This window comes from Coptis chinensis, chromosome 7 (genome assembly GCF_015680905.1).
Source record: "Coptis chinensis isolate HL-2020 chromosome 7, ASM1568090v1, whole genome shotgun sequence".
In the NCBI taxonomy this organism is placed as follows: Eukaryota; Viridiplantae; Streptophyta; class Magnoliopsida; order Ranunculales; family Ranunculaceae; genus Coptis; species Coptis chinensis.
The window spans coordinates 91188987-91213934 of NC_141462.1; the positions used below are offsets into that span (position 1 = coordinate 91188987).

The window sequence follows — 24948 nt, forward strand, 5'->3', positions numbered from 1 at the left end:
TTATAATTATTATAATTACCTTGACCTTGTCCTTGTCGTGGTTGAGCTTGAATGTTATAATTATTATAATTACCCTGACCTTGTCTTTGATGTGGTGGAGCTTGGTTGTTATAATTAATGGGTGGATTGTAATTGTTTGCTGGCCTAACATTTTGATTATTATACCCTGGAGGTGTTACTTGTTGATTATTTCTCCAACTGAAGTTAGGATGTTGTCTCCAAAGGGCGTTAGGAATAGGATAACTATTTATTGAGCAAATATTATCTTGTTGTAATGTTTGTTGTTCATAAGCGATAGGACAATAAGAGTCGGGATGCTCTGGACTCAAACATAAATTACATGGATTGGTGTTGACATTCATGACGGGAATAGGCTTTTGTTGAACAGAAATAGCCTCTACCTTTTTAGTGAGAGATTCAATTAAATTTTAGGTTAGTTAGACTTACCCCCATTACTAGTTGCAATTCTTTGTTACCCCCATTTGAGTGATCCAACGATCAGATTTCTTCATCTGAAAAAAAAAATCATCTCGTAACCGTTGGATCTTACAATTGGGGGGGGGTATCACTAATATTTTTGAAAACGGGGCGGTAACACTAATTTCAACTAGTAATAGGAGGGTAAGTCTAACTAACCCTTAAATTTTTAAGTTCAAGATCGGGTTTCATCTCAAACATACCGGCGGCCTTAACTGTTGTAGAAGAACTAGCGGAACGAGAGATATCGTCACTACCCCTAGTTATTATTATGCTTTGTTTGATCTTCTAAATCCCTTGAAAAAGGCACGAACTAACATATCTTTCGCAAGGTTATGGTGTGGACACTCTATAAGAAGATCGGTGAAACGATTCCAAGCCTCTGAAAATGATTCATGAAGATTCTGTTGAAAGAAATGAATCTTGGAAAGCATTTCATCTGTCTTCAGTGGTGGGTAAAAATATTCCATAAATAGTTGAACAAGTTTGGCAAATGAGTCCACAGAATTAGGCGCTTAGGTAGTTAACCAAGACGCCGCTTTATCGGCTAAGGTGAAAGGAAACACCCTCAGTTTAATTTGTTCAGCACTAACCGTAGGATGGTGGAATATAGTAAGGACTTGGTCAATCCTACGTATGTGCAGATAACAAATTAAATATATTTGGGGGGATTCGAAAATCCCCCACTGGGTCTGATAGAACAATGCAAGATTTTGGGCTATCGTTCAAGGCTTTGTAAAAGTTAGAGAGAGGAGACTCTCTTTCTTCAGCCATTATTTAAGGTAGAGTGTGTGGTATATTAGCTAGAGATGTAGTGGGTGGTATACTAGAAAGGTGTGTTTGTTGACGTTGTCGGTTGATTACGTTAGGCGTTTTTCTTCTGTCTGACCTTAATCTCATGCAAGGCTAAGACCAATCTTAACTAAACACGACAACACTCAAAACAATCCTGATATACTAATATAAACCTCTAACAGGAGATGCGAGGAGTGGAAGAAAGAAGTACCTGAATGCATCCTTGCTTCGCTTATAAATAGCGTCTTGTATACCCGAGCTCAGTGTATTTAACAAGTTAAAACACTTAATAACTTGAAGTAATGGTAGTTTGAACTAACCTGTGGAAATCGGGCGGTTCAAAATAGGGCGCAGGGTGCACTCTGGTTAAGCCTTGGGAGGGTGCGGGTCGTGCTCAGGTGAAACTCAAGTTCCAGGCGCTTCAGCGCGGGGGGCGCTCGAACTTTGCCTTGGTAGGGCGCGGGGCACGCTCAAGTCCAATTCGAGTTCCAGGCACTTCAGTGCGAGGGGCGTTCAAACTTTGCCTTGGTAGGGCGCGTGGCGCGCTCAACCTTGGCTGATGTCTTGTGTTTTGGCGCGGGGTGCGCTCCAAATTTGCCTACCAAGGGTGCGGGGTGCGCTCCATGTATTCCTGCGAGGAAAAATTCAGTTCTGAAACAAACAACCATAGTTAGAATCAAAACGGGTGTGTGGGTTTAATGGGACTTTGGGAAGACTAACAATGCTAACGAAAACAATTCTAAAGAGAACTAAGACGGCAGCGGCGCTATTTGATAAAAGGGAAAACGATAGTTTTACCTATGAACAAATAATGAGACTCAAACGCAAGTAAAACTAAAGCTATTTTCAGCTTAATATTATCAAAGTTTTCTACACTCTCGATGTTATTGCAATAGAGTTGGAGTAGAGAATTCGTTTCACTCCTAGTTCTTTAGAATTATCGTTTACGAAGATTATCGGTCCTACTAAAGTCAATGAGAGTAATGATGGGAATTATACTACGATGGAAATTATACTAACAAGATATGATAATTCGACTACGGAATACTAAGGTTTGAATCTAGATAAAGAATTAAGAGAATTTGATTCCACCTTGAATCCAACTTAATGAACTAGCATAGATTGTTGTAATCCAATTCTTACGTTCTTACGATAAGAATTGGTCCTTCTAATCCCTAATCATTCATGGCAATCTCTACCAAGTAATAACTAGTATGTGAGGAAGTTCAACCCATTCTCATGGCGAATCAACTACCTTCTAGAGTGGAATAGAATCTTACAACCATTTCTACACTACTCAATCAAGTTTTCATCAAGACTTCCTCAAACCCCTCTAATGAAGGTTTAGCCTTGATTTATAAAACTATCATTTCTATATGAATTTAAGCAAGACATGATATAAAGATTGTAAATTTACTAATTTTAACTATAATTATGATTTAACTAATTATCAAATGAAGACAACCTAATTTATGAATTTAAAATAACTAAAACTAAATAAGAATTTAATCAAATAACTAAATTAAGATGAAAACTAATACTTTATTATAAAACTAATAGTGATTCTAAATAATAATCTACTTTTGTTCTAACCCTAATTAATTGAAAGGTAAAAACTAGATCTAAAACTAGCTATTTAAACTAATTAATGGAGTCTAAAACTAGATCTAAAATTATTGGCTAATGGCTACCTAAAAACTAGATACTTAAGAGTTAAGTCTTGTGTATTCAAATGGAGGAGACAAGATCCACTTTTTCGTGCATGGGCTGAGGAGCCATGTTTTGGGCCGGAAAATCGAGCCCAAAACTCAATTTCTTCAGTCCACAGAGACTTTTTCAGTTGGATTTTGCTTCAACAAACTTTTCGTCCACTTCTGCTTCTCTGATTGGGTCAAGGCTTGGACCATTGGAAATCTCTTTCCAAGACGGTCGTTTTGACATAAGGTAGGCTCAATTCTGAGGTCTGAGTCCAAAGATACGGTCTTTGGAAGTTCTGTTGACTTTTGTACGCTGTTTCTACCCGCGTTGACTTTGACTTTTCAGCTTTGACTGGGCTTTTTAAAGGCTTTTTCTCTTTAAATCTTGGTCTTTAATCACAGAACTCCTTAGCAACCAACCCTCGCTCTTTTTATCTCGGCAAAAAAAAGTGAAACATTTCGCGACATAATCGACTCCAATGCGAAATACATAAAAGCACGCGAATAAAGATTAACTCTTATTTATTACTCAAGAGTATTAAATTCGAGGTTCTATTTAAAATTTTTTTCGCATAATCGGGTCTAAAAGTATTATTGTTAAGGGGTTAAAACTACAGTTTTGAGCTCTTATCAGTGGGTAATAGGAAAACCATTGGAGATTGACTAACGACCATGGTTAGTCAACCCAGTCAACTTACGGTCAGGAGGACAAAAACCTAATAAACAATCCCTATGGAGTTTAGTGGAGCCTATTTATTACAATAATTAATAAAAAAAAATACAAATGAGGCGAAATATTATGCCATTTTAAAATATGAGACTAGTGTTGCTTGTCTTATTATGAAATTTAAGTCAAACTGGATCTTAAATCACAAGGATCATATAAGCTCACTTTGATACATAGCTATTGTGAGGGATTAATATACGACCAATGTATATTATACACGTGTCCAGCACAACTCGTCACTATATCAAGACCTTCCAGGTCACTCATACCAAGACCTGCCAGGTCGCTCACACTATGACCGCAACCAGGTTGCTTATACCAAGACCACAACCAAGTCTTGTAACGCTCAAAGATGGAAAGTCAGACGTTACAACAATTATGTAACAACAATCATGCCCTTTATTACATCTGCATTAAAGCTCATTCAAGACCACATTAAGTGGATGGGCTATAAAATCAAGAGGAAACATGATCTAAAAGGAGGAGAATTCGATACTTCTTCTCCACTCTCCATCTTCCAAATCATTCATCCCAAATCGTGAACTACGCCCCGACTTGATTTCGACTCTCCTCTCCCAACAGAGAGAGCTAAACGAGGCGTTCGTCCGGAACGAACTCAGTCAAATCCATATCAAACCTCCTTTTTCCCCAATTATCCGATAATTGTAAGGTTTAACCAAATCTTACCTTTACAGCTATTTCTTAAAACATTAAAACATAAGAGAACAAGTTCTTAAAGTATAATGAAATATACTTTGGCAAAAAAAAAAAATAATGAAATATATATGGAGATAATATAATATGATCTTTAACACCATAGAAAATATTTCTTGAATAAACTTTGAAAATTCATAATTATGGCATGGGGATAAATTAATAACTATTAATTTATTAATTAATTAATATCAATATTAATTTACTGATTAATTAAAACCCTGCTTAATTCATAGATTTTGCCTAGTCTCAAGAGTATTAAATCATCGAGGTTCTATTATAGTATCTTATTTTTGGGCATTATTATTAGGCTTTGACTCGGGGCCCTAGACGGTTGCCTAGATAGCCTTGCCCTATAGTCGGCCTTGTCTATGGCTCACGTAAGCCTTCTCTATAGGGCTGGAAATGGAGCGGGTTCGGGTCGGATTCTCACTCAAAACTCTTTTACTATATTTGGATCCATTCGGATTCGGGTAGGATTTCGGATATATCCATATCCATTAAAAAACACTAAAAAATATATTATTTTAATAATTTTGATATATAAATGTAATATATAAATTAATTTTTAGGCATCAAAATATAAATTTTGTTAAAATAATTCAGATTTTCGGATATTCGGGTCGGATTCTAGTGACAAACATAGAAACCATATCTGTTAAAATCAATTCGGATATGGTCGGATTCGGATAGCATCCAGTACCATTTCCAGCACTATTTCTCTATCTCTACTATTTCTCTATCTCTACTACTTTATAACTGGGATGGGTGAGTGAGCCGATAACATGTCTATCGGTTCTGGCGTGTTTCAATTCCGTGACACGTGCTGTTTGTTTGTTTTTTTTTGGTTGTTGTGTTTTTTTTTATCTTTTGTGGGGCCACCTGAAAAAAAGAGAGAGAAAGAGGTACCTACGCGGAACCACGTGCTAAGGCCAGTTGAAATAAGGATCAAAACAGCACTTTGATTGCCAAGCAAAGTTTTAGAGGCGTATTTAAGTAAAACTACAGTGGATCATCTTACACTGTCCAAGGTGTTTGAACGCATTGACAAGTTTCTTTTTTCTTTTACCAAAGAAAATGCACTTTATGTGACCACACACCCGATTTTATACGTGTTCAACACTTCAACTACGTTGTTTGTCAGTTTGGATGGAAGGGTTAAAACTGGCTTCCACGACCAAAAATATAACAAATTATCCATTACCATTGGCCAAAATCTAACAACTTCTCCAATAAACGGATGATTTTATATTGATTTTTAAGGAGAAAACTACTTGGCTAGAAGTCATCACCCAAGGTTCAGGTTTGAATCAGTGAATCTACTTTCGAGATAGACTTTGAAAACCAGTTGCATAATGTGTTTCTTATGGCTAGAAATAATCACATTATCAATCATTAGATTTTGAGTATTTATTGGTTTTGAAAAATCAAATTTAGAATTTAGGTTTTTGGGCATTGTTATTGCGTAGTCAATTTAGAATTTAGAGTTAGTTAGGGATACCTCTTAATTACTCCGAAAGTTGCAAAATCTAACAGCTACTACTAATAGCTACTAGATGATTTTTTTTTGAGACTTTCACCGGCTCTTCAAATTTCATTGGGCACACTAAAATAAAAGAAATATTATAAATTTGTCATTGTCTAAAAAAACATGTTTTCAGCCCAATAGGTCTCGCCATGTTGACACTACCGGCTCGTTTGAGTGTACACTCAAATGATCTCGCCAGATAGTTTGAATGTACACTTAAACAGTCTGTGTATGTCGTTTGAGACAAAACTTTCGAGATTTTAGCCAGACGATATGGGTAGGTTGTTTGGACAGTCTCGGGACGACATGGATAAATCGTTTGGGAACTCTTTTGGGCGACATGATAGGTAGTCGTTTGGACTAAAAAAAATAGTTCATTTTGTTTTCTCATTTATCTTCTTGACAATATCTTTTTCGAACTGTATTGTAGTGACTCAGATGGTATGATTTCACCCTTGTTTTACTTATTTTCTAGCAAATACCATTACTTTAATTACACATTATTGGTTTTTGTTTACTGACATTAAGTTTCTCTTAATGTTGCAGACTCCAATTCCAGGAGACCAAAAACGAGAGACAACAAAAGAGCTTGAAGTGCAGGTTAGACGAGGGAGCAGCCAAGACACTCTTTTTGTCAATGGGTTAAACACTGGTTTCTTGAATCACATTTAACCCCAACAGTCCCACCATTTTAGCAAAAACTATACTGTACAACGGCAGCTTGTGAATCAAATGAGTGAAGCGAAAATTACTGATGATCCCTCCCATGTTATCAGCCCTTCAACGACGGGATTGAATACTTTAAAAAGCCGGCGTGTAGAATACTGGTTGTAAAGATAATAGATAAGCAAGACATGTCACGTGAGTATGAGCTAGGGACGTGGGGCCTGATCCCTTACGCAATGGGTCATGTGGTCTGCTGCGAAGTATTTGCCCTCTTCGGACTTTTGGGTCGTATTGTCAGAATGTCAGTCAAGCTGATTGGATAAGTTATTGGGTTTAATCAATAGCCCTACACTTTGAAACACACTGAATTTATGTTCCCCCTCACGAAAAAAAATTGAAACAGAAATGTTAAACATTCAAATCATTCACATTGGAGGAGGATGGACATACTCTTTTGTGTTCTGATCTACCCATACTAAGTATTCTCTTTATGGAATAGCCAATGGGAAGTTGCACTGGTAGAGGTGGTGATGGTGGCGGTGTCGACGAATATTTCTGTACAATACATGCTGAATTGGATTCTACTGGTGGCATTTCAATTTCAACTTCTAAAGGAGGTTCTGAAGGCTCAACTACATCCGATAACTCAATATGAAGCATCTCTGATGACTCTTGGAAGACTACATCATCTACTAATGTTGGCTTCACTTCAACGTTTTTCGATCCAATGACAGCTCTACAGATGGGACAATTCGGATGCGACCGAAGCCATGTATCAATACAGTGGACGTGAAATGCATGGTTGCAATTAGGTAGATGCCTACCAACCTCATCGTCCTCGAACAGACTCAAGCAAATCACACAATCCAATACATACTTTTCATTACCATCGGATTTGTGGACGAAGGCTGGGATCGAAGAAATGATAGAAACATCAAGACCATCCATCTCATTCGAATCTGTGTCCCTAAAATCATGATGTAGCCTAGTAGTCGTCGTGCTGGTAGAGAAGGATAATGCAGTTCGTCTCCTATGATGAGCAGATTGTCCAATTAGAAACACCCACCTCGCATATGCATGGAGTAGTAAAACAAATGAAATGACTAACAACAACGAAATAATGGCAGCAAACATAAGCTTCCCATCATATGAATTTATGTCCAATGGAATAATTGATGAAGACGGATTAGAATTACAAGAACTACATAGATCAACTGATGAATTGGACATAATAGTAGAGCACTACAAAGCAGGGAGTGAGCGGAATGAAAGAAAAATGAGAGGAACAAGAGAATAAAGGACAGGCAGATACTCTTTGATTTTTAACAACCGCTCCACCTGACCCAATTAGAGTTCGCTCCACTCACGGACTATAGCATTAGCACCGCACCACTTCCAACTTCTTCAATCTCCACTTAGTACTGAAGTAGCACAAGTAGTAATAGTGAGAGCAGAGAAGTAGAGTGGAAGTGAACTTCGTAGAAAAGAGAGTTGTAGATGGAGATTTAAGAGAGATCACATGAAAAGTCCTAGGAATATGCATAGAGAAACGTAGACGTGTGAATAAAGTCGTTGGTAACAGATTGAATTACGGGATTAGTGTACAAAGGTCTCACTACACTTGCGTAAAATGTCAGCTTAAGCATTCATCCTCTACCCTTTTTTTTATGAGATGAGAGAAACGCATAATATTCACATAGAAATGTAGGTTAGATGGATGAAAGGATCCCTTGGAATGAGGGAACTGCTTTGACTTGAAAGAGGGAAGTCTCGTGAAGGAGACGGCAAGCGTTAATTATTTAATGTTTTCATGTGAGCTAATTTCAGTTGAGAAGGAATCAAGTGGTCCTGGAAACAAACTTTAGTTTTGTTACAGTCATTTGATTTGAGAAGGATTTGACATCGGCTCAAGATCGGGTACCAAAAGAGGCGATCGGAGTGTCTTTTCTGTGCAGGTAAATCAGTAAGTAGGTGTCGCAAACTCGCAATACACGAAAGAGGCATTGCTGAGAGCAGCAAATTGAATTAGAGTAAGGAATTGAGAATGAGTGTATTATACTCCTTTTATAGATGGGGCCTGTGTAAGACTTCTGTTCAGCATTCCTGCTCCCACGGTCCAACCGAAGTTCACCACACAAGGCAGACAAGAAACATTTTTTTTTTCCTGATCAGAAGCTGACCAATAACTAGAACCAACAAAACCAGCCTAGCACTTCAATCTGCAGCTACTTTGTAGTGCTTGTGCTTTCTTCTCATGTTATCAGGGGATTGTTTGGAAACTGTACATGCCTTTCTTAAGCAATATTATACTTTTTTACAACCCAGCACTCGCCAGCAGACCTTTAACAGGAAATGATTCTTAGACTGAACAAGTTATACGCAGGAAATGTTGAAAGACAGTAATGGTACAACGAAAAAAAGGAAACAAGCTGGGAGGGGAAGGTATGGAATCTTGCTCTGAAAATAACCAAAGAAAAATGGAGAAGCCAAAGAGTGCGCTGGGGTGGGGATACATCAATAAAGAAAATACTATATGTTTCTTTAGAATCTTTAATGGGGCCTAACTCCACTCCGCTTGAAATTCATTCAGAAAAATAGTAAGGCCAAACGATTCACAGAATATTTCTGACCTACTCCGCATTCATAGAAGCAGCAGCAACTTAAATTTTCTCTACTTTCCTCCTACAGTATAAAAATTTCTGCAGAAGGAAAAACTTTCAGCAACTTAATTTAATAGCTAGCTAGAATTTACACGGGGTGATGAAGGAATTATATCTGACCGCTATAAACATCAGTATAAAACAACAATGTACCGCGTATGCCAAAAAGCAGTTTGCTCAGATCTCAAAATTTTCTTCTTCAATTTTTGTTTTCATAGGTGATCGAGTAAATGTAATGATGAGCTGATATCTTACATCTGTCAATGAATGAAGACATAAATGAATGGAGAAATTTTATTGTATTTCCTCTTCCGATATCATTATATAGTTACAAAGGATGTTCAGCGATAAATATCAGTCCATGAGTTTGTATCTTTTCTCTTGGACACCTGTGACCCCCATCTGTATCTCGATTATTGTATGAAGTGGTACCTGAAAGCAAAGAAATCATGTTTGGTTAAAATAGAAAGGAAGTGTCATTTGGTTTTTTCTTTTTATTCATAATTCTACAAGGGACCAAACACCTAAATCTGAAAAATAAAGTCCCCGCGGCAGGTTTCCTGTGAAGTGTGAACTAGTAAGGAACGGCTCCACTTGAACTTTGTATAACGACAAAATTAGTTATGAAACTAGTTCATAGTCACCAACTGGAAACCACAGGCAATGAGTATGACCCGACATCTGGATTTTCTTGCCCCTTAAAAAGTGGGTCAGACCTTCAAAATCTTATTAAGGGAAATATTCAAGGTGGTAAAATCAGATCAAATGATTAAAATATGACATACATCTTCTCTTTTCTTTTTAGATAAAAAAAATTCCACATATATAAAAAACTGGAACAGATGGCTTTTATTTTTCCTTCCAATAGTCCAATAGAAAATCTCGCTTTTCCAGTTTCAATAAATAGAGGATATAATTAATGCTAATATGAGAAGGATTTCTTAGCTGGTCACGCATACCTCAATATGTGGAATTTCTTTCAAGGGCCTGTCGGCAAAATATGCATATAGGGCTCTCAATACCGCTTGGTGAGAAATCACTACAACAGGTGCACGTTGTCGCTCAAGTTCGATGATTACAGGCTCTAACCTGCATGAGTATGATAAGATGTATATTGAACGTGCTAAAGAAGATCCTGAAACCCAAGGAGGCTTTCACTAAAACTGAACTCCTACAAATACAAACCTTTGAATAACATCAAGATACGACTCCCCACGAGGATATCGGTAACGCAGCTTATCCTTCTTACGCGACCTGCACTTAGAAACAAAACATGGTTATCCTGAATGAATCCGCCATAAAGCACAAAAAGGAGAACTGATTTTAGAAGACATATAGCCTACAACCAATAATCAAATGAAAACGAAAATATATATATATAACCCAGAATAAACATAAATTAAATTATGTAATAATACTGGTGCATTTTTATTATTACTACTATTATTTCATTTTTGCTAACGAGTCCTAGACCATGAGAATTGAGATGATATTGGTAGTTCAGGTTTTTCTTGAAAGTTGTAGAAGGCTACAATACACTACTAAGTACAGCACCACTAGATTTCCAAGTTGCATTTCTTACTTCCCAAAGTCACCTAAGAAACATAAAGATCAATCTCCATCTAATAAGCTGATACCATGCTTTCGTTTTAAGCCTGTACCATCCTTAGCACTCATATCACACCAATTATATTGCTAATTTCACCAAAGGTGGACACAACATATATCAACATTTTCTGAGCCACTATCAGTTTTATATCTTAGCTATGGTGGTACAATAAGCCAGTATCTTTTCTGTTGACAAAAAAATGTTGGGGAAAAAATATAAGCAAATAACCTTGGGTACGATAACTGATAAGCCCGCAAAGCAATTCACACTTCGCTACTTTCACGCAAGTATGCAGTGAGGCACTATCCGTCTTAAACATCAGCTATGGTCGTAACTGGTATCTCGAGGTTCTGTACTAAATAGAAGTCTAGTAGACAGAATTAAGACGAGTAATTCACTGCCATGTTATATACAAGTACAGCTATCAAGCCTATCAGTCTATTACTAATAATATCACATCTAAAAGAGAGAACATAAAAGCCTCATTGGTCTTGCTTCATTTCAAGAATCTTTCATGAACAGAAATTAAGTGAAACAATATGGTAATCAGAGATATGCAGAAAGGGGGCAGACATTAGACTTCCACATGTTGGATACCTATATAATCTGTGACTGTGTCAAGCTAGTTATTGGCATGTGAAGTCCACACAGAAAAAGGTATGACACAAATGAAAACGGATAACAAATTGGGAAATTATTGTTTTGAACTGTACACTACTATTATTGAAGATGGGCATCCAACTTAAAACCAATTGGTGATAAGTGGAGAACCCCATAATTTATATACTTTAATGCGTGGTTTAACATATCCCATGTGGGACTAAACATCTCAACAATTATAACTGTCCTAAAGGCTAAAATGAAGATTAAGTTCAGTAAAATACTCATATTCCTCGGGCATATTTTTCTTTATTTCTTCATATGTCATTCCGTCACATACGCCGGCATTTATCTCATCAAGTGCTCGCCATTGTATCTTCAAAAAAAAAAGAATTGCATTAAATCTCCTGAAGTGGCTTGCTCCCAGGTGCAAAACCTTGTTCAGCATGTAATATAAAGGCTGACAAAAGAACCACTTCAAATAATAACTAACCTTCGGAAATCCTACAATAGGACTTGCAGTCAAAATCGTTCTCTGCAGTGTACTGGTCCATATCTATACCAGAATGAGAACAGAGATGGTAAACCAGATTAGCATCACTACAAGACCCAGCTTAGAGTGAAGTTTCAACACACCCACCCACACATGCTTTTGAGAGGTTGATAAATCAAGTATGATATGGCAGAAAAAAAGACAATAAAATAATTTGGAAGCTTACAGAAGCTGTCCGTTCAGATTTCAGTCGCTTTTCAACAAAATTTGCAAGTTTCTTTGCGTAAACCTCACCAGAATCACTGTTCAAACAGATTAAAATATTACATGAATTTGAGATTAATTGTAGATATCAAGTCTTTAACAACACCAAGACAAAAGAAATAGGACATCATTACATCAAGAAACAAAGCAAAAAAGTAATATCATAACTAAGATACCATTGAAAAGTCCAAGGGTGGAAGATTCTATGAGACAACAGTATACCCTAAATAGGGATTGTAATATTTGACTCTTCCATTTGCAATGATTATTTGCAGCAGAGAAATCAACGTCTGTAAACATATCACTATGTCAAACAGTCATAATTTATAAGTTCCATGTGTTGCATCTGATTATCCCACTTCTCTATTTAGGTGAACCATGATATGGGTTCCTCAGAAGTTTCTCAGCCTCTAAGGAAAGAAGATCCTCTTCATTTTCAATATCAATTCTTAAGTCATGATTTTAGTAAAGCCGTTCAGAACTTCAGAAGAGCCAAAAATGATAAGTCAATCAAAGACATTATATTGTAAAAAACAACTAAATTTTATTTCTCAAATATTCCAGTAAGACACTTCGTAATGCTTCCATGAAGGCTTGTGTTTGATACTGATCTCAAGGAATTCATGCTCATGTGCTCTGCTCATACCCTTGGTTGCCCAAGGAGGTAACTTCATGTCTATTATTTGGGATTACCTCTTACTCAACTAACTTCCAATGAAGATGTCAGATCGACCTATTAAAACTTATGACATTTTTACTCTAGAGAATTCCAAACCAACTGTGATCTCAGAGGTTCTAATATTTACCTATCAAGGTTTTCTGTGAATGGATATAAATACTCTGGATCTGAAAAGTATATCAAAATAAATATCCAGTACAGATAACATAGTAATGTATGAAAACTTTACTGCTTTTGAAGAGATAAATCATTATAACATTGACAAATGAAAATGTTTTTGTAGGTAAACCTTATAACAGTGTCTCCCCCAATTCTGCCTCTAACATTATCTCGACTCTCTCCATGCCTAGTAAGCAATATTGGGCGTGGCGTGAGATGTGTATTCACCTGCATATATAAGAAAACAGTATTCCATCAGAATGGGTAAGAAACATTCAAGAAAAGATATGCCTAGGTTGTTAACCAACAAATATTACAATGGTGAAATAATGCAGCTTTTTAATAGTTAAACTTTGAATGCACATCAGAAGTGTAGAAAATTCAGTGATGGTTGAATTTTAAAAATAAATAAAATAATGGTCAACAATCCCACGAATATGTATGTAGAATGATAGGTTTTGCTATTCAGACGGGACTAGCAGCGCACTTGTCGCCTCCCCCAACGTAATTTGTTTTTCCATCAGTAACATAAAAATTCGAGAAATAATAATGTGTGTGTGTGTGTGAGAGAGAGAGAGAGAGAGAGAGAGAATAGCATAAACCACAAAGCAAGATGTAATTGGAGGGAGAAAGAATGACACTGATCCAAGATAAGTCTCAAATATGCATGTATGTGTACATATATTTGATAGATATGAGGGAGACTTCAAAATCTTCCTAAAATAATAGAATAGTTGAGTTAGTTTACCAAGAAAAAGACAATTCTTCCTGGAAGATAACCACTGATATTGTTGACCTGAATCAAAAGATAAGATTTGTCATGAACGAGAGAAGTAGATGCTCAATTAGAGTCTCTGTAAGGCTTCATGAGGAGTTGCAAACACTTGCAAAAATATTTTTCAAACAAGAAGAGGCATGCGCAAGTCTAAGTAAATATGTACTTTGAGTAATTCAAATCATCAGCAAGCAACTCAAAAAATTGGTGGTCCAGAATTACAAGGACAAAACATGCAACAACCAAAATCTTATGAGGATATAGCAAATCTATTAAAATATGGAGTGATAAAAATTTTACACATGGTAGTAGAAAGTACAGATGAACACCAATAATTGAAGGCGAAAAGTAGAAAGTCCTAATTTAATCAAGTGAGAATAGGAATAAACCGCTAGAAAACTGAATTTTTAATTCTCTCAAGTCCTGAAAACATAACGCCGAGTCTCTAACTAGATTGTGGTCTGTGGCCCCTTATTTGTACATTGAATCCAGGTCCTATCATGACTTTCTAATTTAAAATTAAAAACAAAAGGAAAAAAAATGAGGAGATGCCATAATGGCCAAGACATCATCACATGCTACACACGGGACACGGGGATGCTGGGATGCTGGCATGCACCGCATCATGAAGATTTGTGTTCCCAATGACCAGTGGAAGTTAACGAAACAGAAACCCTTACTCTCTCTTTATACCTAGTTATATCAAATTCTTAATTTCATTGTTTCTCCTTGCTAAGCTATCAAGAACCTACTGGACTTAAAGGTGAAGGTGTTTCTATCTAATAGGAAACATTGTTTTATCATGCGCGATATGCTGGGTGTTCCCTTATAGTGTATTGCTTATACCAAATTGGACCACCTCAAATACTTTATCTTAAAATGGGTAGATTGTTGTCCTAAAAAATTCGAGCAAAAGCAGTCTCTCAAATGCTTCCACTAAAACTAATGCACACTTCTCATTTTAAATCAATTAAATGGAGATGTTAAGAGATTTGGAATTCAAGTCAGAAAACAAAAAGAGACTGTTTCCAATCACTCTAACACGGCTAAGCCAAATATTAAGGTTCTCACGTGAGATATCTCCCAACAATTCAAGGTCTGACTAAAAGAATTTAAGAGACTGTAAGTGCATATCTAGCTCCTACAGAAGACACAAGTCACTAGGTGGATTCAAGTACTTGACTCCTTTGTCAACAGAAATTCCTGATTAAGGAAGCCTCAACTTCCTACCAGTGAACTTGCACTTACTAGTATAAGTTCCGTTATGATCTTCAGCTTAAATTCATGGAATTTGCTTACTCTAATTTAAAGTCAAAGCTGTATAGATATTATGTTACAGCTTATATGTCAAGACTCAAGAATGACATTTTAACAGGACTAAACATGATTAATGAATTAGAATGTGACAATAAGTCAATAAATACCTTCATCTGAAAAATCTTGGGTAAGATCAATTAAATTTGAGCACTTTCCAACCATTTTACATATGGAAACTTTAAGGGCTAGATAAAGCAAAGAGAATCCACCTATCTATTCTGTTATGAAATGAATAAAATAAAATGAACAAGTAACCACACTTACTTGTATTTGCCCACCTTGCCCACTAGCCATGTCAATCATTTTGATATACGATCCTTCTTCCACAGGCTCATAAACCTGTTAAGGAACACGTATGGTTCTAGTGCACTCCAAACTACGATATAACTTTGAATTGCAGTTCTATCACAAGGCTGACTATGAGAATTTAACAAATGGACCTTTTCATAATTGGCAAGCCGAGTCTTAAAGTCTTGCAACCCAGCTTCAAAATCTTCCCTGCAAACAGCATGAGTGCTGTTATCAACTGTAAAGTAATATCAGGAGTAAAAACTATGGGAGGTTAGAAATCTTCCGCACTCACACTTCTGCATAATCAGGACTTTGTTGGATTTTAAGACGTATATTTCTTTCTATAATGCGCTCATCATTGCATAATGTTTCCAAAAATATGATCTGTAGAGATAAGACAACATTTATCAATGGCGATTGAAACATTAAGTGTATCAACTGATATTCTCTACGCTCCAACCAGATTTCATATCGTCTAATGTAACACATCTGGATGCACACTTGTGCCTAACTACTCCTCTATATGGACCATTAAATATAAATTGAAAAGCAACATTCCTCCAATAGGAAGTTTCACACTTTAAGAATCCATCCGAAAACTTTGGTGTACTGCAATGTAGACCAACAACAGTTTCCATGGAAAGGAAAATGCATGTTGAGTTTGATGAAATCAAGTCCAAAATCTATATACATCAGAATTAACAATGTGTGGGTGGGTGGGTGGGTGTGCAGTGGGGGATTCCGGGATTGGGAAAAAGTTAATCGAGTGAGGGCCTGAGTAAGCAAATTTATGCTGATAGATTTTTGTAACACCCCTTCATGTCCACACACACACTACAAGCATATATACATCATCAAGTACATATGTATGAAAATTTTCTGTGTATGTAAGTATGTATCTATGTATCTATGCATGCATGAAGATCCATTTGTTTTCTCTATATTGTTACCAAAGCAACATCGTTAAAATCCATGATTATTCTTCTTTTTTTTTCCCGGTTAAAATCCAAGGTTACTGTTCAAAGAGAATACAGGTTGTATGTTTTAGAAAAAACAATTAATAATTCAACTTCTCTCCATCTTCTCTTAGGGACGGTAAAGTGATAAGAGAATCATGAATATATTATACTATCAACAATAAGTCAGTGGACCCCTCCACTCATGAACATCACTACCTTGCATTTTCCCTCAGCCATTTTCATGAGCATATTCCTACGAATCCTTGTACTGTTTGTGGCATCAAATATTCCAACCTAGAGCACAAAGGAATGGCTTTTGAAACTTTAAAAACATATACAAGGAACAATAAAGAAACACAAACGAAAAATAGCAGCACCTAACCTGGCCACCTTCTTGCATCCAGGCTGTCATATCATCCATTGCCAGGGCTGCTACCTACTGACCATCAGTACAGTGAGAACTAGAGAACATGTCCTAAGTAAAAATGTTTAATAAACTACAGAAGTATACCAACAATTAACAGATACCACTCGTAAAAAAAAAATCCCTACGGACAAGTGTGGCTATTCATTTATTCCTTGAATTAGAATTACAGCAAATGCAAAAAATTGCTATGCTACATGGACACGCCATATTTTAAAAATAATCCGTGTTGGCCACATCATATGTGATAAACCTCATTTTTTGATATTTCGCCGTGTCAGACACTTTGTATACGGACACACCAATCTGTGTCAATGTAACTTTGAAAAATTGAGCTTAAATGCAGTTGTAGTGTAGAATCAAACTGAGGATCTAAAAACAAAATAATATACAAGCTCAGTCGGTAACTTGGCATCAAACCACCTTATGGAAATATTCCAAGTAGAAGGAAGGTGACCCACTAATTTATCCTTTCAAAATATATTTCTTCATACTTCTGCAATGTTTTCTCAGAAACAGCTTTCCACTGTTAAATGACAACTACTCCATTAGATCAAAATTTCTCATAGAAGACTTTGCAGGAAGACCCTTAGGATTTAGGATAGAGATCTACAACTTCTGACCTATCCAATAATATTACATTACTTTGAAAAACAGGATGAATTCCAGTAAGGGAAAGAAATTAATTATGACAATATAAACAGCAGAATCATGTGTCAAACACACATATAAAAACCGGGTCCATGATCAAGATTATAGATCTCACCAACTCACAGAATTTTTATTCCATTTACAAAGTTGATTTCACACATTAGATTTGTTTTTTTTTCTTTTCCCTGAGTCCCAGATCGAAATTCGAAGAAATACAACTCCTCCCTAGTTACGCTTAAATCTCTGCAGGATCAACATCAATACTAATTGGAAACTAAAGCCTTGCCAGCAATCTGGTGTTACCATTAAATTTTTGCTTTTGCCTTGACTGACATTTTAAAGAAATGCCACTCTTCACAAATTGTGCTTAAATCTCTGTCAGGATCAACATCAATACTGATTGGAAACTAAGAACCTTGCCCGCATTACCAACACTGAGAACAAGACCCAATAAGGAATTGTGACAATTAGAATGATTGAATAGTTGACAGTTACTCTAAATGTGCTAACTCCTATAGGAACTCCCAAAGGAAACCCATCTAATGGTAAACCTGCACTCTAACAAACAGTAGGCATTCTGTGTAATCTAACAGACTATATTGATGTACTTAAACCTCCGGGATATACAAATATTCTTCATAACCTTAACAGGGTAGAGAGCAACAGCATAATGTAGCTGTTAGCCAAAGGAAATTGCAAGGTTTGTTGCCTACAACATTACGGAAAATCCCATAACTACATGAGAAATAAACGGTTTATATTATGTAATAGGATTCTTGACGGAACCTCACCTCATTGCGTGCCTCCATGCCTTCTGGATTGTCAGCTCGGAAAAAATCAGCGGACTGCACTCACCAATAAAAGTTTTACTTGTTAAGGCTGTCGCCAATAAAAGTTTTATATCCCCACCTTGGGATATAAAAATTTCTAAAACATTAAGAGACATTAAAATATAAAATACGTTTCACACAACGAAAGAAAGTTAAGATAAAAACTAATAAAATACTCATTTGTAATATTTGTAGACTACTTCTTCAGAGATTGAACTGTTTTATCTTTTTCAGAAATTTTCAATGGCAGGCTGATGACCAAAATATCAAGAGTTGAGTATTAGCAGTGTAACGCCATCACCATCAGACAACCATCCCAACCTTTGGCTAAGTCACAGTAAGCATTCTTACTAAAATGTAAAACCACGTTCTACCTCACTGAAGATAGAATTGTAAATATCATAAAGCACCAAAATTTTCTAAAGTAATAGTATTGTATAAAGTATAAAGCGTTCTCTTGTATAAAGTATCACGACACTTGAACATGCTGGAAAAGGATACTAAAGTATGTTCAGGATTTCAAAGACAACAAAGGCCAAATATATTAGGCATACCTGATTGGTTCCATGCTTAAGGCGCCGATACTGTTAAAATCAAGAAACTGAGTCATAAAAAGCTTTTCCACACTACGAGAAGAGAAAATTTAGTGGTGGCACTAAATAGTAAAACACACAAATTATCACCTTGCCAACATTGAAATGTTTGGTGCTATGACCCAACCAGCGGAGATATCTTGTAAGTTTTGCAGCAGTAAAAGTTTTGCCTCGAGCTGGCAAGCCAACCTAAAGCAGGACCAACTAGTTAGAGAAAGGGAATCCATGCCTAATGATCTAACACGCATATTTTAGTTACCAAGGAAAATTTTCAAAAGGAAATTAATTTTCGTGCATAATTCTAATGGTCACATAAACAGTTATCAAGAGACAACAATAGTAGACAAAAGTATAATGGAAGATGGTTATGAATTCTAAATCTCAGAACGGCACACTGGGAGAGCTGTAATGCCATTTCCATTAAATCTAAATTCATTTAACAAGGCGACCATTTAAACAAAAACCAAAATAGAATGCTTTCACTTTGGTAAATTTGTTTGGTCCATGCCTTCATGGACTACTGGACCTTTCACTTCACCTGGAAATCGGCTATGGAGTCTTCTACCTTCGTGATTCTGTGGGGTATATGGCTTGAGTGGAATAGGAACAGTTTGAAGGAACCTTAACCACTATGCCGGAGACCATTATGTCTAGCAAAGCCCTCTCATTCCAGTGGTCTAAGGTGTTTAAGAAGTTTAATTGCAAGGTCTAAATAAGTTGTTATTGGTGTTTATCTTGTTTGGTTGTAATGCTTTTCTATTGCATTTCTTCTATTATATTGCAGGCTTTCTCGGCCTAAGCTTTACCAAGCAAAAGATAAATAAATAAATACAAAAGAGAATGAACTTTTTTGTACAAATAAGTCTCTTGTTTCTTTTGGCAAGTCATTTTCCAAATTGTTGGGAGATTCCACCATGTCCACCTTTAAACAATTTAATCATTCAAAAATAAACAAAAGGATTAAGTACCAGAACAATTGCCAAATGCCTATCCTCCTTTGGTCCAAGCATCTGATCAGCTACAGCTGCCGCTGCCACAGCCCCAGCAGCCGCTGGCATGGCATTCTAAAATTCAGTAAGGAAAAAACCTAAGTATAAGAATCAGAAACCATATAATATTTAGCCATATTAGTCAGCAATCAACATAGTAATACTACATTAAGTGGAAAACAGAGTAAGGAAATCGGACAAGGCTCTACCAACCTTCGTATCAGAATCTAGTTTGAGATCAAAAGTGGTTGCACTAGCTGATTTAGCAAGCCTGGGTGATCCAACACCCCTATCAACAAAGAGCCCCCTGAGACTATCTTGTTTCTGCAATGGCGAAAATGTCCCCACTGATTTCGACTCTACCATGCTAGAGCTTGGAAAGACTTTGGAAGTATCTGGGATAATGATTTCCATTTCCTACAAAAACCCAATTTTGATATTGCATAAATTTATTTGTAATATGTTATATATATTAGAGATAGTATTACCAGCAGAAAGATAATTTTGCTACCACTTTCTAGTAAGACCACATGGATAGCAGAAAATCTCCCTTAGCGCTACTATATGGACCTTGTGGAAAGAGAGAAATAAAACGGTCTTTGAGCAAGTGGAACGGGATATCTACAAGGCTGTGGAAGGGATTAAAGAGGAGCTACACAATTGGACGTGTGCAAATCCTTGCTTTATTTACAGGGGTGACATCAAGAATTTTTTGGAAGTGGGACTCTTTTTTTGTAAAATGGGTTTGTAATTGGGAAGGTAAGTTTGGTAGCTTGCAGTCTCCTCTCCTGCTACGAGAACCAATCTTTGTAAAGTTTTGTTTTGAAGTCTTTATGTATCAATGAATCTCCCGATAAAAAAAACATGTATTACCAGCAGAAGGCCATAAAACAAATTGCAATGGCTCCTATTAACCAGGAAAACAAAGTAAAATGACATTCATACCAAAACAAATCCAGTTCTTATTTAAAAGATCTTCAAAAGTTAGGTTGTTTCTGATGTAGAACATTAGTCGAGTCTGTCAATGTCATAGGTTCCCTCTACATGTTATGGGCGTGAGCCCCTTAGTTGAGTCCAAACCCATGGTTTGAGTCCATTAGTTAGTTGGACACATGTTGTGTTTCTATTGGTTTATGCTTTCTAAGTTTACTTTAAATAACGGGCTTGTAGTTAGAGTTTCAGTAGTTGTGTTTATGTGTGTGATTTGTGATTGAGAGATTCAATAAAAGAGTGATTTTTAGGTCGTCTTTTAATTGTGTTTCAATTAAACTGAAGCTTCCGCCAGTAAAATCTATATTATTTGGTATCGGAGCAGGTTAATTCCAGATATTACTATTCACGGTACTGTTCACCGAAAACACTGTTCATCAAGCGTTATTCACTACATCACTGTTCACCCAGGTTACTGTTCACGGTTTTTTTTTTTTTTTTTTTTTTTTTTTCTCGAAAAGTCAATTTTTTTTGTGTTATTATGATGAATCACAAAGAAACTCAAGGTTGTCCTCTATCCATAGATACTCGTATGTCTCGTTTAGAAGAAAGCATGAAGAACATGACACAGATGTTCCAGACCCTGATGGAAGCAAAGTTTCCAGTCCAAAAAGAGGTGCAACAACCACCTCCACCACCACATAATAATGGTTCAGTGGCTAGTACTGATGATGCATCTCAGGTTGATGGTTCAATCCCTTTTCTGAACCCTTTTTGCGCCTACAGATCCAGAAAACAACGGAGATAACAAAATTGGCATGAAAGATAACACCAACTGGGAACCTCCTCTCAATGAGAAACGTGAGAGTGTACCCCTCAATGATGGCGCCGCTCGGCTGCCGACAAGTGTTGAAGCCCCCCTATTGGGCGCTCCACCAATCTTTGATAAGTATGAAGATGAGTCTCTTTTTGATAAATACGAAGATCTGATTTAGGAAAATTTTGTGACTCACTTTAACAAACGAAGTGATTTGTTTTTCAAAAAAACACGATTGCAGATTTGGATTTCCTTAAAGAAAGTCACATATGTTGGTGAAATTACAAGCTTTCAAGACGAGCTATTGGTACCGAAATTTTTTAGTGCATCTTCTGGTTATTGTTTTCATAATCCGTGTGCAAGAGCATGTTGTGGGTTACCGATTTTAAGCCAAGGAAGTTGCTTCAAAGGAAAAATTCATGGTCGGATTCCTTTCAGCTGGGGTATTGGCCGATTTCCTAAAACTTGTGGATGTGGTTCTCTTTACCTAAAATTTTTGTTAATTAGAAATTCGATGACGAATTTTTTTCGGTTGGGGAGAGTGATATAGAACATTAGTCGAGTCTGTCAGTGTCATAAGTGTGCGCCTATGTTTCCTCTACATGTTATGAGCGTGAGCCCCTTAGTTGAGTCCAAACACATGGTTCGAGTCTATTAGTTAGTTGGACACATGTCGTGTTCCTATTGGTTTATGTTTTCTAGGTTTATTTTAAACAACGGGCTTGTAGTTAGGGTTTCAATAGTTGTGTTTATGTGTGTGATTTGTGATTGAGAGATTCAATAAAAATTATTTTTAGGTCGTCTTTTAATTGTGTTTCAATTAAAGTGTAAGATTCAATTAAACTGAAGCTTCCGCCAGTAAGATCTACATTAGTTTCTTTGAAAGTAATCTGACTATACTCCAAGAACTATCTATGGAGGGGGGACTGCTAAATTAAAAAAATTATATTCAACTTGGTGGTGCAAAAGGTAGTCAGTTATGACGTACAACGTTCTTTTCTCACTAAAATATTTAACATCAGATCCAAGGCCCATATATAAGCTCCATTAAAATTGACATGAAGGATCAAAAGGGTAAACCTTTCCAGGTGCAGACCTATCAACAGAAATGCCAACAGTTTTGCTTGAATGTGAAGAGTTATGTGAGGCCTCACTGCTGGAACAGACCCCACCATGAATTATTGATCTTGGAGTCTCTGTAAAGTTAGCTGCATAAGCCATGCCTGAGTTGGCTGTAGTCATTGGAGCTGGAACAACATAATGTTCTAGATCAAGCTCCAAACTCGATGTAGAGCCATTCTGTGCCAAAATAAATAAACAAAATGGTCAAAATGAATAGGAATGAGAATACTAGACAGTAATTTCCTGGTGAACCCACACTATCTTCTTCTCTCTCTTTTTTTTCTTAGGTATGCCAAAGAGAACATTTCAAACAAAAATTCCATCAAAGACCCCCAAGGCAGCACTCAATCACCCAAAAACAAACCTAAACAATAAACACACGCGCGCGCACACACACACACACACACACACACACACCAAATACAGAATTCCTAATCCGTAAATATTGTCAGTCACTATATCATGTGCAAATGTTTTCCTGGTCTGTCCCGATGGAAATGTTTTGAGGCTCAGTCCCCAGTTGAATAGATCTATTCCATAAATAGCAGCAGTCACTAAATCATGTGCAAATGTGTGTGTATGCTTTGGAATAGTCAAGAATTAATGCTCAAAGTAAACTTAATTGTTTCGTATAGAAGCAACGCAATGGTAGGCGATAACAAACTTAATAAGTGCATAGTTTTGCTTAATAGTGTCAACAATGATATGAAGGCAGAGAAAGGAATTCTGTGTGGTAGCAAAGCTAAATTCTATGTGGGTCAGTGGCACGCAGAAACCACAGACGATTTTATGAACTGTCTATATCAATGCATGGGAACATTAGTGAGAGGAACAAATATTCTCTGTACATCCAACGTAGTTAAGAATCTGGTTTTCCATTATTATCCTTCAAGTCCTGAAGCTTCAACTTGCGACTTGATTATATCAATTACAATAATCATAAAAAACACAAAACGTAAAACCAATGAACGATATTTTCTTTATTAATTTCCAAAAAAACCCAAGTTCGTTATCAATCAATTTAAACTAGCATTCAAACTATCACCAGAAAAAAAAATACTTCTTAAACTGAGCCTAATGAGTAGTACCTCAACACCCAATGATGGTGCAGCATTTATAGTAACATCAGGAATTCCACGAACAGTCGAAGGTTGAAGATTCTCTTGATAAGCTCTCCAACTAGCCGCAAGATCAAACGGCGAAACTCTATCCGCTTTAATAAAAACACGATACTCGAGCACTTCATCACTACTTACTTTAAATATAGCCATTCTTGCATCTCCTTGTAAAGTTCCTCCAGTGAGAACTCGATTCATTCCTTCCTCCACAATGCATGGTGTATTACTATACTTTGGCTTCAATAAGAACTTGAAATCCAATGTCTCTAATAACACAAAATATACAAAAAAAAAAAAACCAACAACAACAACAATCAATCAAAGCTTAATAAATATAAAATCATTCTTCGTATAGTTTTCTTTTTTTTACCATGATTAGGTGGAACAACAAAGCTTAATTCCCACATTGAAGTAGTTTCACGTTCCATTGACAGCTGTAAAAAATAATATAAATACATTAAAAAAAAACAAATAGTTAAAAAAAAAAAAAAAAAAAAAAAAAAAGAGTGTAAAGGAAATATACAGCTTTACAAGAATCCCAGGAAGCAACGAGAGGATCAGAGCCGTAAACATGAGGAATGAGTTCGCCTTTACGTCTATAGTTTTCCATTTTTAAAGAAACGTACAGCTGTCCACCTGAATGGTCTTCTTCACCGTCTCCTTTCTCTTCGTTTCCTTGTGAGTCCTCATTTTGCGTCGAAGAGCCGGTTCCCATTTTTTATTTGATTGTGTTTTACTTTTCAGTTGTGTTGTATTTTTTTATTTATTTGTTTGTAAACTTGTGTTGGATTGTGGATTTTGGATTGTGGATATGATGAAAAAGGAGAGGTGAGACTTTGGAGTTGCTGTTGGGATAAAATGGAATAGAATCACAGAAAATAATAAAAGACGGTGAGGTGTTTACTATTTCCTACGCTCGGAAGTTGTGTGTTGTATTCTGCCCTCCATCTCTACGATTCAATAAGCCAGCCTATTCAAAGAGTTGAACCGGTGCAGCCTTTAGGCATTCAAAATATTCTGCAGAATTTGACGCCAACCTTCACGTGATGACAAGCGTGCAACTC

General features: G+C 36.5%; 2 protein-coding genes across 5 annotated transcripts; both read right to left on the bottom strand.

Moving 5' to 3' along the window:
- Nucleotides 1–6878: 6878 nt before the first annotated feature.
- On the bottom strand, nt 6879–7974 carry LOC147489910 (RING-H2 finger protein ATL5-like). The gene has a single exon (XM_086573120.1). It carries the CDS (start codon nt 7832–7834, stop codon nt 7013–7015), a length of 822 nt encoding a protein of 273 aa, XP_086429246.1. The 5' UTR covers nt 7835–7974; the 3' UTR covers nt 6879–7012.
- Nucleotides 7975–9436: 1462 nt separating this feature from the next.
- On the bottom strand, nt 9437–24818 carry F2KP (fructose-2,6-bisphosphatase). Of its 4 annotated transcripts, XR_015202435.1 has the most exons (23): nt 24408–24737; nt 24255–24318; nt 23855–24150; nt 22725–22943; nt 20111–20314; nt 19877–19972; nt 18999–19097; nt 18870–18899; nt 18277–18330; nt 16793–16846; nt 16627–16704; nt 15744–15835; nt 15601–15658; nt 15425–15499; nt 13817–13864; nt 13199–13296; nt 12193–12268; nt 11967–12029; nt 11758–11849; nt 11102–11240; nt 10450–10518; nt 10224–10353; nt 9437–9696 (listed from the first exon to the last, which is right to left on the bottom strand). XR_015202435.1 is itself a non-coding variant. In XM_086573118.1 (22 exons), the coding sequence occupies exons 1-22, from the start codon at nt 24597–24599 to the stop codon at nt 9619–9621; spliced, it is 2265 nt and encodes a 754-aa protein (XP_086429244.1). In that variant the 5' UTR covers nt 24600–24818; the 3' UTR covers nt 9437–9618. The 4 variants fall into 4 exon arrangements, 2 of the variants coding, with proteins under 2 accessions (XP_086429244.1, XP_086429245.1); XR_015202434.1 differs by lacking the exon at nt 11102–11240 and having other exon boundaries at nt 10450–10523; XM_086573118.1 differs by lacking the exon at nt 11102–11240 and having other exon boundaries at nt 24408–24818.
- Nucleotides 24819–24948: the final 130 nt, after the last annotated feature.